Genomic DNA, 17,378 nt, shown 5'->3' on the forward strand with positions numbered 1-17,378 from the left:
TACACAGTGCCTTTGTCAACATGAGGGCGATTGCAAACATGCAAACATCCTGACAATATGCTCATGCCAGCAGTGTTGTAGACATGATGAATAAGCACGTAAGTAAATGTCAAAGCAAACGCTGGAAAGATTTTCTCTCGGTGTGAAAACGCTGCCGCAGACATCAATTAATGCCTCCAACACTTGAGCCAATAGCAGCTGTCTAAGCTTACACAGAGGAATGTAAATAGAGCGCTGGCCTTTTAAATTTGACTGTGACAGATCATCAAGATCACTTGTCATACAGTCTGACATCCTTGTAGCTCTGCGACATGATGCGAGCTGCATGCTTTGTCAGTTTAAATAGTGAGAAATCCTGTCGTTAGTCAACTACACAATTCATTGATATTCTACACATTAGCTGCTACATGCACAGGAGACTTCGCTGTCCGGAAACATGCGGTCTGATAATGCAAGCAGAGAATACATGCAAATTCAGTCTGTTTGTAAAGATTTCTTGAAAAAAAAAGAAAAAAAAGTAAATAACTGCAGAATATGGTTTGTGATGTAAGATGTCACCGAATCTACTGTTCTCCTGAATTTAATGTAGACGATTATTTTAAACAATGTACCTTTCAAAGCATCTGGCCAGAGTATTACTTTACATTTTTGTATTTATACTTTTTTATTGTTTTCAACAAATTATTATGTTTTGTACTTGGGAGGATTGTACAGCTACAGTGTATTAAGTTAACCAAAGAAAACAGTACCTTTAAATCTGCTTGCAATAAGCCCCCCCCCCCCAAACGCCTTGCAATAACAAGACACATATCAATCATTTTAGTTTTAAAACCTGGTAATGACAAACCTACAGGAAATAAACCCAAAGTGCATATTGGTTTTAAAATAATTTACGAGAATAATGTTATTACATTTCGCCAGAAAATCTTTTTATTATTATTTATTTATTTATTTTTTTTTTTTTTATTTAATTTCTTATTTATTCATTCATTTATTCATTCATTCAGTCATTTATATTTATTTATTTGTTTATTTTTGTTTTTAGTTATTTATGTATTTATTTATATTTTTATTTAGATTTATTTGTTTATTTTTTATATTTATTAATTTCTTTATTCATTTATTTATTTTTCTATCTATCTATCTATCTATCTATCTATCTATCTATCTATCTATCTATCTATCTATCTATCTATCTATCTATCTATCTATCTATCTATCTATCTATCTATCTATCTATCTATCTATCTATCTATCTATCTATCTATCTATCTATCTATCTATCTATCTATCTATCTATCTTTTTATGCAAATGTGTGAACAATATATGAATATTAGTTTTACCAATTGAAATATAAATATAAATATTTTAGCAAAAATACAGATATTTTAATTAAAAATATTTTATATATTACTATTAGATGTCTAAACTTTAAATGACACTATTTTATTTTATTTTATTTTATTTTATTTTATTTTATTTTATTTTATTTTATTTTATTTTATTTTGGGGCGGATTATTAACAAAGAGTTACATGTGTCCAGTGAGCATATAAAAACATGACTAAAAACCCTATTAAGACACATATGTTTAGCAAAAAAGTGAATATTGGTTGAAATATTAAAAATAAATATTAAAACAACGTCAGGGTGATGAGATCATTATGTTAATTCCAGTGTGGAGATTGGCAGTCTGTACCAGCCGGTACAAAGTGAAATCACTGAGTTTTCAGCACACCTGTTCATTAATTCATGACTAAGACTGGGTTCGAACCAATCAGTGCGCGTGTTGCCAACCGTAATTTAAACAAGTGGAAGAAGAATTGTCATCATTGACGTGTTGCATTAAAGGGCACCTATGGTAAAAAATCTACTTTTCAAGCTGTTTGGACAGATCTGTGTGTTGGTATAGTGTATAGACCGTCATACTGGGGTGATATGAACACACCCAGTCCTTTTTTTTTCAATTTAACTACAAAAAAAAAGGGTCGGCCAATTGGAGCTGTTTTCAAATCGATCGCACCATACGACATACGCAAAGCAACCGGGAATAAAAGGTCTGTTCTGTTCGCAAGGTAGGATCAGCAATCATCATCAAATGTGATTAAGAGTAAGTTTCACATGTTTAAAGTGTTTTAAAACAGAGTATGTGTGTAATTAATTACAGCGTTTTACTTCAGCTTTACTTCATCAGCACAGCCGCGTGTCAGAACAATTATAAAAGAAGACGCTTCAATCCCGGTTTGTGGAAGTTAAATCAGGTTTATTTTGTACATTAGCATAACAGATATCCACACAGTACTTGAGGTTAGCCATAACTAAGCTAAGCGCGCTCTGTCTGTCTGCCTGCCTGCCTGTGTGTGTGTATGTGTGCGCGCGCGTTTACTTTGTAACAATATTGTGTGTGACTCATCAATGCAACTTCACAATACTGATTAGTAAAGGTTAGTTCTTACTGTAGTATCTCACAAACGCTACGTGAGACCTTCTTCCTTTAAGTCTGTCTGTTGTCTGACGCAGCTGAGGGAGGAGGCATGTAGAAATAGTGGGCGGGAAAGACTCGTCTTAAATGCGCAGTACGACAAAACCACCCCCTGCTGGAAATCAGTATAAAACAGCATCTTGTAAAAGGTATAATGAAAAATCTGATGGGTATTTTAATCTGAAACTTTATATACACATTCTAGAGACGCAAAAGACTTATATTAAATCTAAAAAAATGGGTAACCTAGGTGCCCTTTAATAAATGAACTGCAACGAAGGTTTAGCAACTGTGAAAATCAGCTGTATTGCACGTATAATGAAACTCCCCTTTCATGCAAACCCTTCCCTCTTTCGCCACTTGACACTCCCACCTAAACAAAGCTGGACCAACCCACTTCCCTGACTTTTTTCAAACTAGACGTGTGAAAACACCCTGCTGAGACAGAAGGGGTTTCATGGCTCTTTAAAAAAAGCAACCACATGATATGAGTTTTGATGTTTTAAAGTATCTGGGAGAGGCTGGACAAATATATTACTGACCAATCATCACATTCTACTTGTACATCAACAAATGACGAAACAAAAGGTGGTCAGCATGTCAGTTGTTACATTGTTTCTTATGGCCATAAACAATACAGTACTATGATTGCATCAACAGTTTCTGTAACCTAAAAGCCACTTATTTTTAAATATGTATATTAAAATATACCAATTAAAGTCAGATGTATTACACCCCCCCCACCCCCACCCCCGTTGATTGTTCCTCCAAATTTTTTCTGTACATTTGTTTTGTGTTTATTTATTTGATTGTGTGCGACGAACAACCCTATATGTCCAAAAGAAAAAAAAAAGAAGAAGAAAAAAATGAGATATCCATGTGACATTAATTGTATGTGTGAACTTTGTATACATTTCCCACAGATAGGTTGCGGCTGAAAGGGCATCCACTGTGTAAAAATGTGCTGTATAAGTTGGCGGTTCATTCCACTGTGGCGACCATGGATTAATAAAGGAACTAAGCCGACAAGAAAATGAATGAATGAATGAATGAACTTTGTATACAGAAACAGTTTGTGGAAATTTCCGTGTGACCAAAAGTGCATTTTAAATATTAACATAGCGTCATGCAGAAAAATAAATAAATAAATGTTATGCCCACTAAGAAGAATGGAGATGCCACTTGCTGTCATGTCTATTAAAAGGCAAATCTATGGCAAAAAAAAAAGTAGGGCCGACATGAACAAATGGAATATATTTGAATGAGAACAAAAATCAGGGAAAAATCCACCTAAAGAGGTGAGTGGAGAAACTGTATATGTGATGTGATCTCTCAGTCTCTAAATGCGCTAATGAGCGCTAGACAACACAGAAACGGTTAACCTATCAAAGCAAACCACATAGCACATTTAATAAAACTGTACAGATGCATATTTTCCGCCAGTCCTGTGTAAACATTTCGCCAAACAGAGTTTATTTTTTAGATCCATTTTCAGGTATATCGAGAGATGGTGTGAGATGGAGTGCGAGAACAGTTTCTATCTTCAAGTAAAAAGAAAATATTTAATATAATGTTTACAATACAAATGAAATAAAATCTTATTACTCAAAATTTGAAATATGAACTTAAACTGTTCTTCATCTCAAGGCATCATTTATTAAAGTATTTAAACATCCTCCAGTTTCTCTCCTTAACTATGAGTTTGAAGCTTGCCACATTTACATTATTGCTATTTTCCCTAATTTAATACAGTTCTTCTGTAAGACAATATCAGCATTTGGACCATACTTTCAATATCAACTCTGCTTGAAATGACACAATCTAATACTGTTGAATATGTAATCAAATATATAAAATAACCCTGTTCCCAAGCAGGTTTGAGCTTGCAAGCCTATTGCTATGACAACGACTCCTGGATGAGTTTCTGAAGAACAACATTATCCAGGATCATGTCAAGTCATCACTAATCAAATCCAGCTAACTGAGTAATCCACATGGAAAACGGACCTATATATATGTATATACACACACACACACACACAGTTGTAGCCTTGGGGGGTTCAGGTAGTTCGAAAAAACCCCCTCCCCCCCTCCCCCTGGAAGAAGGTCCAGAATTTATCCCATACATGAGCTCATTTGTCCTATTTTGACTGCTATACCTTCATAAATAGTGAAAATAACCCATTGAAAAAGCCCTTAAGACCAAGCGGAATCCTCTGTTGGCTGTTGCTCCAGTGTGACTTCAGTAAATCAGTTTTGGCCAGTGCTAACAAATATTTTTCATTAGTCCAACATCCAGCTGTGCAAGAAAACATACAAGCTGATACACAAGAGAAGTCATCTTTTGCTGCTTTATTGTTTTTGAATAGAGAAAACATTTTACAAGTAATTATTACTCTAAATCTTGGACCTTATTCTTTAAAAAAAATAATAAAAATAAAAAAGGCCAACAAAAAGGTGTGAAAATGGATTTAAATACTATTTTTACTTTCAACACATTTCTAAACATAATAGTTTTAATAACTCATTTCTAATAACTGATTTATTTTATCTTTACCATAATGACTGTAAATAATATTTTACTAGATATTTTTCGAGACACTTCTATACAGCTTAAAGTGACATTTAAAGTCTTAACTAGGCTAATTAAGTTAACTAGGCAGGTTAGGGGAATTAGGCAAGTTATTGTATAACAGTGGTTTGTTCTGTAGATTATTGAGAAAAAATATAGCTTAAAAGGGCTAATAATTTTGTCCCTAAAATGGTTCATAAAAAATTCAATACTGCTTTTATTCTAGCCGAAATAAAACAAATAAGACTTTCTCCAGAAGAAAAAAAAAATATTATCAAACATACTGTTAAAATTCCTTTGCTTTGTTAAACATCATTTGGAAAAAAAATTAAAAAAAGAAGAACAAAAAATCGAAGGGGGCTAATAATTCTGACTTCAACTGTATATAGAAATCGCCAAATTCTGGCTGAGGAAAATTTAATGAATTTTTTGAATGAATGTGAAGGAAAAAAAAAAAATTATTTATTTATTTATTTATTTATTTATTTATTTATTTATTTATTTATTTATTTATTTTTTCACATTTCTTTATTCCAAATCTATAGTAAATATTTTTTGGTACACCAAAAAGTGTGGTTATGATGACCATCCAACTAGTTAATCCAGCTAAAAATGGTGCTTAAAATATCTATCAAATTAGGTATATAAATCTCGTAATTAAATAGAAAATTAGGCATTTAACAGCAAAAGTAATTTTTTGGGGAAAAAAGAACCACCCCTTTCACCAGGCTGGCTACGGGCCTGATATATGCTTGCCATTTTCAGCCAGCGAACAATGCTTTGATGCACAGGATGGGTTGATAAACTGTTTCAGGGTTTGAAAAAGTCAAGGTTTTTAAACCACTAAAATTTTCTGCTATACCGCTCTTAAGGTATACATTTTTATCTGTTTTTTATGTGTTGTTCACTGAAACAATGAAAAAGAGAGCAGAATGATTTATTTTAATTATTCATCCTGACATGTTTACTGTTACAAAATATTATAAATGTTTGCCAAAATAAAATAAGGAAAGGGAGGAAAAAAATGTTTTCGGTCACACTTTATTTTTGATGGTCCATTTGTTACATTGCATCTACATGCCAACTAATTCTCAATAGATTATCAGTAGACTATTAGGTTGGGGTTAGGGTTGGGGTTAGGATTAGGTTTAGTGTAAGTTGACATGTACTTGGAAAGTTTATTATAGTCAGTTAAATGTCTGTTAAAAGAAGCAGTATCAGCAGATATTAAGCAGACAGTCAACTAATAATCAAATGGACTATCAAAATAAAGTGTTACCAAGGTTTTCTTTTTTTTTTCTTTCTTTTTTTTACCCAGATATTTAAAAAGTGAAACTGTGACACTTCTATCCAAGGTTATCATACCATCAGAAACTTATACCAGGCTATGCCTAGTGTGCAGTACGTAAGACACTACAGACATTTCAGTTCAAATCAAATGTCAAGAAGAGGCAATAACAACAACCACAACAGCTGTTCTGTTGGCCTCATTGAACATGGACCTTCAGCAAGCACTGGGGTGGTTTGCTGCCAAGTTTGATGCTGGTGGGATGAGAAACAGCACCTTCAAGTCCGAGGCCATGGTGCGGATTGGTGCAGCGACAGCAGCATTGCAGTCAATGTATTGGTCCGTTGTGGTAAAGAATTGTTTGTTTTACCAGTCAATCTATGAACCTCTGATGAATAAAGGGACTAAGCTGAAAGAAAATTGAATGAATGAATGAATGAATGAATGAATGAATGATAAACTAATTACATTATTTTTATTAATTATTTACCAAACTTTTGCAGTAATATACTTTTTTTTAAGGCCAGTGTAGTTTCCATTTACTAAATATGTGCATTTGTGTCATATAATTGTTACTGTCAAAAAATAGTTCAATTTAAGTAAGTGTATTCCTAATATAAAGAGAGAGAGAGAGAGAGAGAGAGAGAGAGAGAGAGAGAGAGAGAGAGAGAGAGAGGGGAACCTTTAACTTTCCACATGCAAATGACTTGCAGTGTGCCAGCTTGCCACACATAATAAAGCAAAGGAGGTGGCAGTGATTCAACATGACAAAAAGGTGAAATGAATAGAGTGAGACTGTCAGTCAAACGACTGGAGGAATTTAGCGGCAATCGATTTTAGCAGTGTGGGAAGACGTGAGTGAAGGCTTTCTGACAGGGCTTTGGTCAAACTCATTCTAGGAAGGTTGTGACACATCTCCCAGCGCTTGCTTTGTAAGAATATTCTTATATTCTTTTTTTTTTCTTTCTTTTTTATAATATGACTGCCTGCATTTGTGCAGTTGTCGAGGCTGTCAATTGATGAAAACATTCAATTGGATTAATTAAATGATAACCTTGTTAATCAAATGGCTCACATTTAATTTAATTAAGTTCCATATTTTAAAAAAAAGAGTGCAAATAAAGATAATTCATACACTATATAATGTATATATATACACACACACACCAAATCATAGCATTACATAGACAGATTTCTTTTCACACCTATTCTAGAAGATGATTAAAATTGCTGGTGGTTAAAGCAATAACTGTGAAAACTGAGGATGATAGAGGTGTTTGTCTCTGTTTAATAAATGTCTTGTGATATCTCAAATAACTCAGAGAAAACTAATATCCCTTTTGATGCATTGCGATAAGACATGTCTACTATGAACAAATGACACCCTCTCTCCCTATCTCTCTCTTTCTCTCTCTCTGTGTGTGTTATTCAGTCACACTCCATCTGCCTGCATCTTTCTCTTGGTCTCACTGGCCATTTATTCAGAAAACAGCAGCAGCAATATAAATGATTTACATAATACATCTAAAATGGCGATGAAAGGTGATGAAATACTGTTTCATCAAAGCGTTTGATCATACCTAAATCAAAGTGTTTGAGTCCTTTCATAAAGCTTATGTTAAAATATCAGCCTGGTGTATCAGTGTTGACTACTGAAGAAAGAAGGAAGGTTAAATGGCATTTGATTCCAGCTGCATAGTGTGAGGTGTGTGTGACAAATCGAGAGCCGTCTCATCCACTCAAGTGTCTCCAAGTCATCGCCGTCTTTTCACCAGTGCCACTGACTCTTTCTGCACAATTCACACGATTTTATTTTCGGTTATGGAACAACACCTTCAACACTATTAAATGATAGGAGGTGCTGTTAAAAATATTATGAAATAATTTAGCGTCTCTGGATTAAAAAAAAAAAAAAAAAAAAAGTTATATCTACAGTACAAAAGCCAGAAAGAGCAGACTTTTAATTGAGTAATGGACATTATATCTGCTAATGGCAACTTAGTTAACGGTAACTTGCAAAGATAGTGTTTCTTTCCACTGATAAACTTCTGGTGAAGAGTTAATGCAACTTTTTTTTCCATTTTTATGATTTCTTTAACAGCGTCAATGTTGTAATGTAATTAAAATATAATCAGTTAAATAGAGGATTAGCAAGCTAGCGCAGAAGCTCCATTGAATATGCTGGGGTAAAATGAATGTTCATATTTTAAAGATATGAGTGGGAAAATGCCATTTAACGCAGTGCTTTTAGTACTTTCTCAGACCCAAATTTATATAAATTTTTAAAGAAATAAAACCTTAAACGCTTTGACTTTGTAACGGCATACAGATTTGCATATACCCTATTCATGTTCTAAATCAAGGGTGCCCAAACTTTTTTTATAAAGGGCCAAAAACCAAAATTGATTGAGGGCTGTGGGCCGTGGTTGAATATATCAAACCATATTACATTAAATTAGTGTAATTTCCTATAATATATTAGCTAATATTTAAAAAAAAAAAACTAAAAAACATTGCTTTAAAACATATTAATTGTGCAGTATCATTTTAACGTTTTATAATCATCTTTTTACAGTAAAAACATAAACAATCCCCTTTATAACATGATGGAGATCAATGCGGAATGCACTAGTTGAGTCTGCACTATCTGTCAAGTGGCAGTATTTACATTTTAAAAATCTGATTCATATGAAACATTTCATGTAAGTTGACTTTTTTGTAGCTCCTCCATTAAACAAAGAAACAAAAAGTTGCGTAAAATTGGAAATGACAATATCTTTTCAAAGGCCCAACCAACTCCCTGTATCATTCATTCAATAAATAAATAAATAAATAAATAAATCTGTACTACAGTTTCTTACAAATCTGCCCTGTTTGGTCAATCTGGCCTTTGATGTTTCTATGTTTTATTTTATTTTTATTGATGATGAAATAAAAACTCCCATTTCATGTAAGTTTTGAACTGTCACACAAACTATGGTGGCCATCAGACAAGCAGTCACCCATCAGACAAGCAGAGACCCATGAAAACACTATTTAGGTCCTCTTCCAAACTCGGGTTCAGTTCAACTGAAATATGAATGCAACTTGGACCAAAGACATCTACACAAACCAAAAACAGGACACTGTGTCATGTTTTCTCTTCATATTTATGATATGACCCATTACAAATGAAGATTCCAATGTCAGAAACATCTGATGTCAGTGTCCTTGCAGTCATTCTTCAGTTCAAGAGTTCACACTTAGCTGATGATTTACAAAGCTTATTTGGCATGCTGTCCCGGGAGAGAGCCCCGAGCTCAAGGGCTCCTCGAGCCCGGGGCTTCCTCCCGTTGGCAGAGCAAGAAGGGAGCCCGAGCTCGGTGGATCTCAGAACTCCCCTGCTGCTGTAGCTAAGGGAACGTAAGGAATTAGACAAGCTTGATTGTTATGAATGTTGAATGTCTTTGGATGGTGGGAGGAAACCGGAGAACCCGGGGAAAACCCACGCGGACACGGGAAGGACATACAAAATCCCCACAGAAACACTCACCGGTCCTATAGAACTAGGACCGGCAGTATTCTTGCTGTGTGGTTCACAGTGCTAACCACTGGACCGCCGTGCCGCCCAATCACAGGTGAAGGAGGAGAATAGGGGAGGAGGGGGGTTTCTTCCAAACGAAGATAAAGTGAACTGAAAACTGAGGCTATTTATGGTGCCTTACGGCTCATATGATTGGAAGATTAGTGATTAGCAAATACGAGACTGGACGTGATAAATCATAAGCACGTGATCCTCTCGAAATTAGTTTATGAATAAACTTCACTTATGTGTGTGATGAAGGAACATCTGGCACAGTTTTGACTCCATTTAAAGCATTATCAGGACTTTATATGTTTTCCGATAAAAATATTATCACATGCACATTGTTTTGGATGTTTGGTAAATGTTACAAAATCAAACGTGTGTGTGTGTGTGTGTGTATGCATGCATTCATTCATGCCTGCTTTTGTATGCATTTGTGTGTCAACATTAAGCAAAAGAACATTAATTCCAAATACATCATTTTCACTTTGGCATGAAGCTAATGAAACAACGAATGCAAGCACATTCATAAACTTTCCAACACTCTGCATTTTTTTAAGTTTCTGAAACCTCACACGAAAACCTGGAACACTTGACATGTGTGTGTGTCTCTTTCACAGTGAGACATGACAGATAACTAGCTCACACAGCAGGGCTTCACGGTTGTCCTGAAAAAGTATGGGTGTGAGATCAGTTACAGAACACGCTTGTCAAAATAAATGAAATAAGTGTGAACAGAATCTGATTAATGCCTAAAATACTTGACAGACCACCATATTCTGCTGCTCGGATTTTCTTCTTTTTTTGATATATGCACATGTTTACATATTCATTCAAGAAAATATTCTAGAGGACTAAGAGATTTACTGATGTTTCTGAGTCGAAGTAATAAACATCAGGTTTGAAAAAAAATAAATAAACATCTCATCCATTTTAATTATGTAACACTAGTTCTCCAATTTTCTGAATAGTTCATGTAGATTTTAATTCAATGGATCCCTCTCCAATGCCTGTCGCCACACCCACTGTGCCTGTCTCTATTCACGAAACAATGTGTCTTGTGTATGTGGACCCAACTGTCTGTTCTGCGCTGCTCTAGCATGCTTCTCCATGGACCCGGTGAAACAGATGCTCTGAACTGTCACAAAAACTCACTTAATATGAAGCCCTCTGGATGGACTGAGGGAGAAGAAATGGAACAGGGAAGGAAGAATCCTTAAAAAAACAAGAACTTGTACTTACTGTACTGGCAGTTTCTTCCCATATATTCCCCCGGGCATTCACAGGAATAGTTCGCAACCAGATCTGTGCAGATCCCGCCGTTTCTGCAGGGGCTTCGTTCGCATTCATTAACATCTGTATGGAAAAAAAGGGAAATGGAATAATTTATATTAAACTTAAAGGTAATTACTGGAACTTCTCACAATTAAATGCAGAGGTCATTTACTGGGTTTATAATGTTTGTTATTCGATACTTGTTTTTTTTATTTCAGCTTAGAAGAACACCTCAGCCATGTAATCAAATTATTAAAAATGGTGAGTATTAACACCTTCTTACTAATATGTCCTTGATGAATAAAACACCTAAAAAAGAAAGCTTGATGAAGGTCATCAAATGGAAAGTGAAATGCTCACTTTTGCTCACTTTCACTCATCTGCACAATATAAACAAGGGCGTAGGTTTGCACTTGACATTGGTGGGGACGGCTGAATCAAACAAGGGTATATATATATATATATATATATATATATATATATATATATATATATATATATATATATATATATATATATATATATATATATATATATATATATATATATTATATTCAGGCCCGTAGCCAGGATGGGATCTGGTGGTTCAAAAAAAAAAAAAAAAAAAAAAAAAAAAAAAAAAAAAAAGTTAGATTGTTATTATTTTGGAACTTTTTCCTATTATTCGAATAGCCAAACTCTGACTGAGGAAAAAATGTTCTGGCCAGTTTGTTATAATAGGCTTCAGTGTTTCATTTAAAATAAATTTTATAAGATTTCAAAAAAAAAAAAAAAAAAAAAAAATTGTTAGACGATAATAAATTTATATTTTAAAAACAAGAATCTTTTCATATTTTTATTCAAAATTGTCATTATTTATAAAACTGCGATACAAAACTTACATTTTAAATGCACATTTGTAAATAAACACCTAAAATATTAAAATAGTATGGTAAGCAATTTGACAAAATGGTTGAAAATATTTTTGGTGCATCAGAAAGTGTGGTTATTATAACCATCCGACAAGATAATACAGCAAAAAAAAAAAAAAAAAAAAAAAAAAGTTTTTAAATTGTTAATAATATAAATATGCAATATGTATACCTTATAATTAAATAGAAATCAGACAAATAACTGCAAAAAACTTCAGTTTTTCAGAAAAACAATAGCCACCATTTCAATAAGCTGGCTACAAGCCTGCTAGTGTAATGTTAAAATAATGTTTATTAGCTGATAAAGAGGGAGTTTATTAATGGCTTCAGTTCATTTTAGCCATAGTGCAAATTAAACATGTCTCATATATCAGTATTATGCCTATTTACAGGCTGCATTTTTTCCGACAAAATGTTTCAACTGAAATTTGACATTCTACTCTGAGAGATTAGGAGAACTGGCGGGAATCATATACTTCAGCTGTTTATTCTGCAGTTAGTTTTCAGGCCCTATTATTTACAGACTAGCCTATATCAGTCTGCTATAATGTTAGACTATGCTTTAAAGTGGGGAGAAAACACGAGCATTAACGGCATTATTATGACGGGCTCATTCAGTAGTGAACTTGTATTTATTTGACTTACACTTTCGTTGAAAAAAGCTACTTATGTCCACCTTTTTTACTGCCTTTTTTGCACACGTGTGTGTTTCACCCAACTGCAACTAACACACCTTATTCTCACATGGGAAAAAAACACTCCACTGCATTTGGCGCTGCTTATCTGAAAGCAGCCACCGCCTCTCACATGATAGCAGGGAAAGGTATAGCCAATCACAAATTTCCATATGTGTTTTGGGGGAGGACTAAAAGAGAGAACGTGACTGAACCCTTTCCGCATGTCTGGGTTAATGTTGACAGCGTGTTTTTTTTTTTTTTTTTTTTTTTTTTTTTTAAGTGGATTAAATTATTTTTAATAAATAATTAAATAATTAATAATAATGGGGGAAACCAGAGCACCGAGAGGAAACCCACGCCAGCATGGGGAGAAAATGCAGACTCCACACAGAAATGTCAACTGACCCAGCCGGGGCTTGAACCAGCGACATTCTTGCTGTGAGGCAATCGTGCTACCCACTGCACCACCATGACGCAGTGACTAGGTTCCTAGTTTTGAACAATTATTTTCAATTGTTATTAGTATTTTTTTTCCCGTTACATGCGATTTCTGAGAAATTACTTGGAAAACATTGCAGAAACTACATTGTAAAAAAAAGTTGACTCAACTCAAAATTGTAAAGGAACTTGCTGTAGAGCTCTTTTGAGTTGAATCAACTTAAATTGAGTCAAGTGCACTTGGGTTGAAAGTTGAAACAACTCAAAACAGCTCTGCTGCAAGTTACCTTACAATTTTAAATTGAGTCCATGTTTTTATTTTTTTTTACAGTGTATATGACGTGGATTTGGTAAATTATAATTATTAATAAGCAGATCTGTTTTTAGCTGTTAATAAAGCTAATAAAAATACACCTTATTATGTAACAGCATAAATTCACTTAATAATATAAACTCTTAATAATATAAAATAGCATGAGAGCCATTTCTCTTCATGTTGGACACTTCTTTGTCCATGACTTGTTGAACATTTTCAATAAATGGAGGGTCAAATCAAAGGACAGCAAAACTAAATTTTATAGTTACAGTTTTATAATTGGAGCTTCACTTACATGGTCTTGAACGAATGCTTTTAACTAATAATAAATAACAGTTTTCTGTAGAATTAAAATCAGTGTAAACTGTCACGCACCAGAGGATGTGGATTTCAGTGACGAAATGCATCTTATTTCTATGTTTTTACAAAAATATAGATTGATGAAAAAAATTTACAATTTACTATATATATATATATATATATATATATATATATATATATATATATATATATATATATATATATATATATATATATATATATATATATATATATATATATATGTAGACATTTGTTAAATTGATTTGAGGACTTTCTTTTAAATTTATAAGAATTGTAATTTATTGAACAATGCTTTAGGAGCAATTTTAATAGGAATGCAATGTAAACAACTGTAATAAAGGACATTTTATAACAAGAGGTCCATGGAAGACGTACGGTATTTTAATTATGTCAGTGCTATTTATATTCATTTTTGTCATGTGTAACAGTGAAAAAGCAACATCATGTCAACATCCCATTTATTTATTCATAAATGCAAATAAATAAATAAATAAATAAATAAATAAATAAATAAATAAATAAATAAATAAATAAATAATTAAATAAATAAATAAATAAATAGATACATTTTAAATATGTTACTTATTTACTACCATGGCCATTTATATCGAACAGATGTTAAAAAATGTTGTTTTGAAGGAATTAGATGTTCCGTAACATCTAATTTTTACAAGGTGGGTTGTTAAGCCAAAACTCAATCCCCAACCTGGATGACCAGGGGCCTGTTTCAGTAAGGAGGTTCAAACAACTCGGAGTTTAAACTTGAACTCTGAGTTGATTTACAGAGAGATTAAAAACTCAGAGTTTTCGGTTTCTGAATAGCTGATCTGCCCTGGGTCAATCAACTTTGAGACCAACTCAGAGTTAAGCGCGCACACCGTGACTATAAAAAGGCGTTATCAATGGAGCACAGATATTACGAGTGACCATGGAACATCTTAAAAAAAGAGATCACCATTTCTTTCTCCAGCTGAACTTGATGTGCTCATGCAAAGTTTTAGCAAATATGAGTGTATATATTTAAAAAGAAGCAACCATCAGTGAAACAGAGACAGTTAGCATGGGAAAACAGCTGCTCAAGTTAATGCGTAATTTTTAATTTAATAAACATTTAAGTATAATAAAATAAGTAATGTAATGTGTGACGTTTATACTTTTTAAAAAAAACTTTTATACACGTTTATCAGTTTTAATAGATTTAACAGTGCACTTGTGTGTCTGCCTTTTTATTGATCAAGTGATAGAGGTTGAAATAACAGTAAGAACGTAAGCAGTGTTAAAAATAATTTTTAGACAGAATTAATCTAGTAACAGTACATGTCGAAGGTTAAGCTAAATATTTATGGAAAAAAGAACAAGCCTCGTACGTGACTTTGTTCTGTGTGTGACAAAAATGTAGGCAATAGCTGTGTTTCCATCAAAATATAGGCTATTACATAAATTTGTGCAAAATTGGAATAACGCCTAAAAGATGCGAATAAAGCAGCGTTTTCACCCAACGAGTCAAAGAGAACACAATCGTCACTTCCTGATTAACTTGCGCCAAATATCAACAGTAAAAACAGAATTTACTGCGGTAGAACAAGCTGCGTCAATGATTTTTTATTTAATACTTGCGCCTCAGAAGACACACATGAACACGTGGGGGCGTTTGAAGCCATGAGACGCGGAGACTCTTGACACGCTCCAGACGCTCGGAGGTAATTAATATTATACACTAATACTGAAACAGTTCAGGCATTTTAGAATGACTAAAACAACATTTAAGATGTTCTGCAGTGTGCTCAGTCTGCTGGTTTGTCCATTCACACACATTTTCATCATCATCTCTAACAAACCTTTTTTTAATGTAGACCTACATAGCCTTCTGTAATTTGGTAAGTGCACTTCGTAGTTTATGCGCATCTTTTTTTATGAAATAAAAGTTTAACCTACTCAGTTATGCACATGTTTTTTATGCGTATTTTCAAAAGTTATGTGAATCACGACGTTTTCATCAATCGTTTTTATGGGCATCTCCAAAATGAGCTCTAAAATAGGTGTGTGGAAATGTAAGGCTAAGGCGAGTAATAGGCTTCATCTTTAAAAAAGGGGAGGAGACCGACAGAAACTCAGAGTTTAGAGAATAAAACCTGCTCCGGACCAGGTTAGGTTCACAGAGTAAGTTACCACAGTAACTGACTCTGTGTTAAAGTTACCTCTCTTTCAGAAACAGGCTTGACTTACCCTAATTTCTTGAGTTTAACAAACCTGCCATTTTGAAATGGAAAACCCAGAGTTTCTCTCATTTCAGGGTTAAAATACTCTGAGTTTTCACTTAACCTCCTTTCTGAAACAGGCCCCAGGACATACACACATACACTACAGACAATTTAGCTAACCCAATTCCCCTTTAGCGCATGCATGTCTTTTGACTTGTGGGGAAAAGCACCCGCAGGAAACTCACGCGAACACTGTGAGAACATGCAAACTCTATACAGAAATGACAACTAACTTGTATTACTGTTCTTTGTAAGTATCAGAACCTGCTGAAGTGCTCTGTGAGTCTACAGAAAATTTCCCCTTGAGGGACAATAAAGTATACAAACAAACATACAAACAAACACGTTTTTATCCTACTCTATAAAACAGAAGTGGATTATGGGATTGGAAAATTCCCCAAGCTAGAATTGCTTAATTGTAAATTCCATACCTTTCTTTATATTGTACATTTCTATTCATAAAGTATACTTTAAAACAAGACCTTTAGAGCAACCTAAGGTTAGAATCCACAATGGTTGTGTTAAAAAAAAAATAATAAAAAAATAAAAAATTCTACATTTATCTTCCTGTTAAGTGACACAATTTATACTTACAGAAAACACCTGCCAAGAAAATCCATATAAATGTAAATGTCAATGTAAACAAATGTAAAACACAACACAAGCTTTAAGTTTTGTTGAAAACACAGCCTTTTAATTTAGTAAGACATGTTTACATTGACATTTCCAGACCTCTACAGCATGAGCCCCTCGGATTGTTTGAACATTGAGATGCAGTATAGCCTGCTACTGAAGGAAAACTGAAATCTATACAGGAAAAGGCAGGTCAGGGATCTGTTTAAAGACATAGCGAGTTCACCAGTGAAGGGGTCATCACTTTAGCATCGACTGCAGCGCACACACAGAAGAGAGAGATTGAAATTCAAACCATCATCCTGAGGTTTCACCACAAATTAACCTGATGAAAAGCTCACCTCTGTCTTTATTCCCCTGTGGTTTGACTAACAGGATATAGACAGAGGCTTTCTGAGAAAGAGCAGCCATAATAATCTAGCCGTGTGGTCTAGCGAAGACCTCTTCTTTCTAAAGACCAAACGCCAAGAACCGAGAGTCTGGCCAAACAAAAAAGTTAGAAAGTGTAACTTTTTTGAATGTTAAAAAAAAAAAATTGTTCACTTAAGAAACTAAATCTTATGTCGCTATAAAGCCTGATATATTTTATTTTGTCGTAAGAAAACAAAAGAAGCAGAT

At 33.8% G+C, this 17,378-nt stretch overlaps 1 protein-coding gene across 3 annotated transcripts in view; it reads right to left on the reverse strand.

The window, feature by feature from the left end:
* edil3a (EGF like and discoidin domains 3a) overlaps positions 1 to 17,378 on the reverse strand; it is a 317,498-nt gene that overhangs the window by 124,844 nt on the left and 175,276 nt on the right. For all 3 annotated transcript variants that reach the window (XM_087254105.1, XM_087254104.1, XM_087254103.1), the window contains one exon: positions 11,150 to 11,263. In XM_087254105.1, the coding sequence (XP_087110231.1) occupies positions 11,150 to 11,263 (114 nt within the window). The remainder of the gene's footprint in view (positions 1 to 11,149; positions 11,264 to 17,378) is intronic.

Source organism: Danio rerio, chromosome 5 (genome assembly GCF_052040795.2).
Source record: "Danio rerio strain M-AB ecotype USA chromosome 5, GRCz13ab, whole genome shotgun sequence".
NCBI classification, from domain to species: domain Eukaryota; kingdom Metazoa; phylum Chordata; class Actinopteri; order Cypriniformes; family Danionidae; genus Danio; species Danio rerio.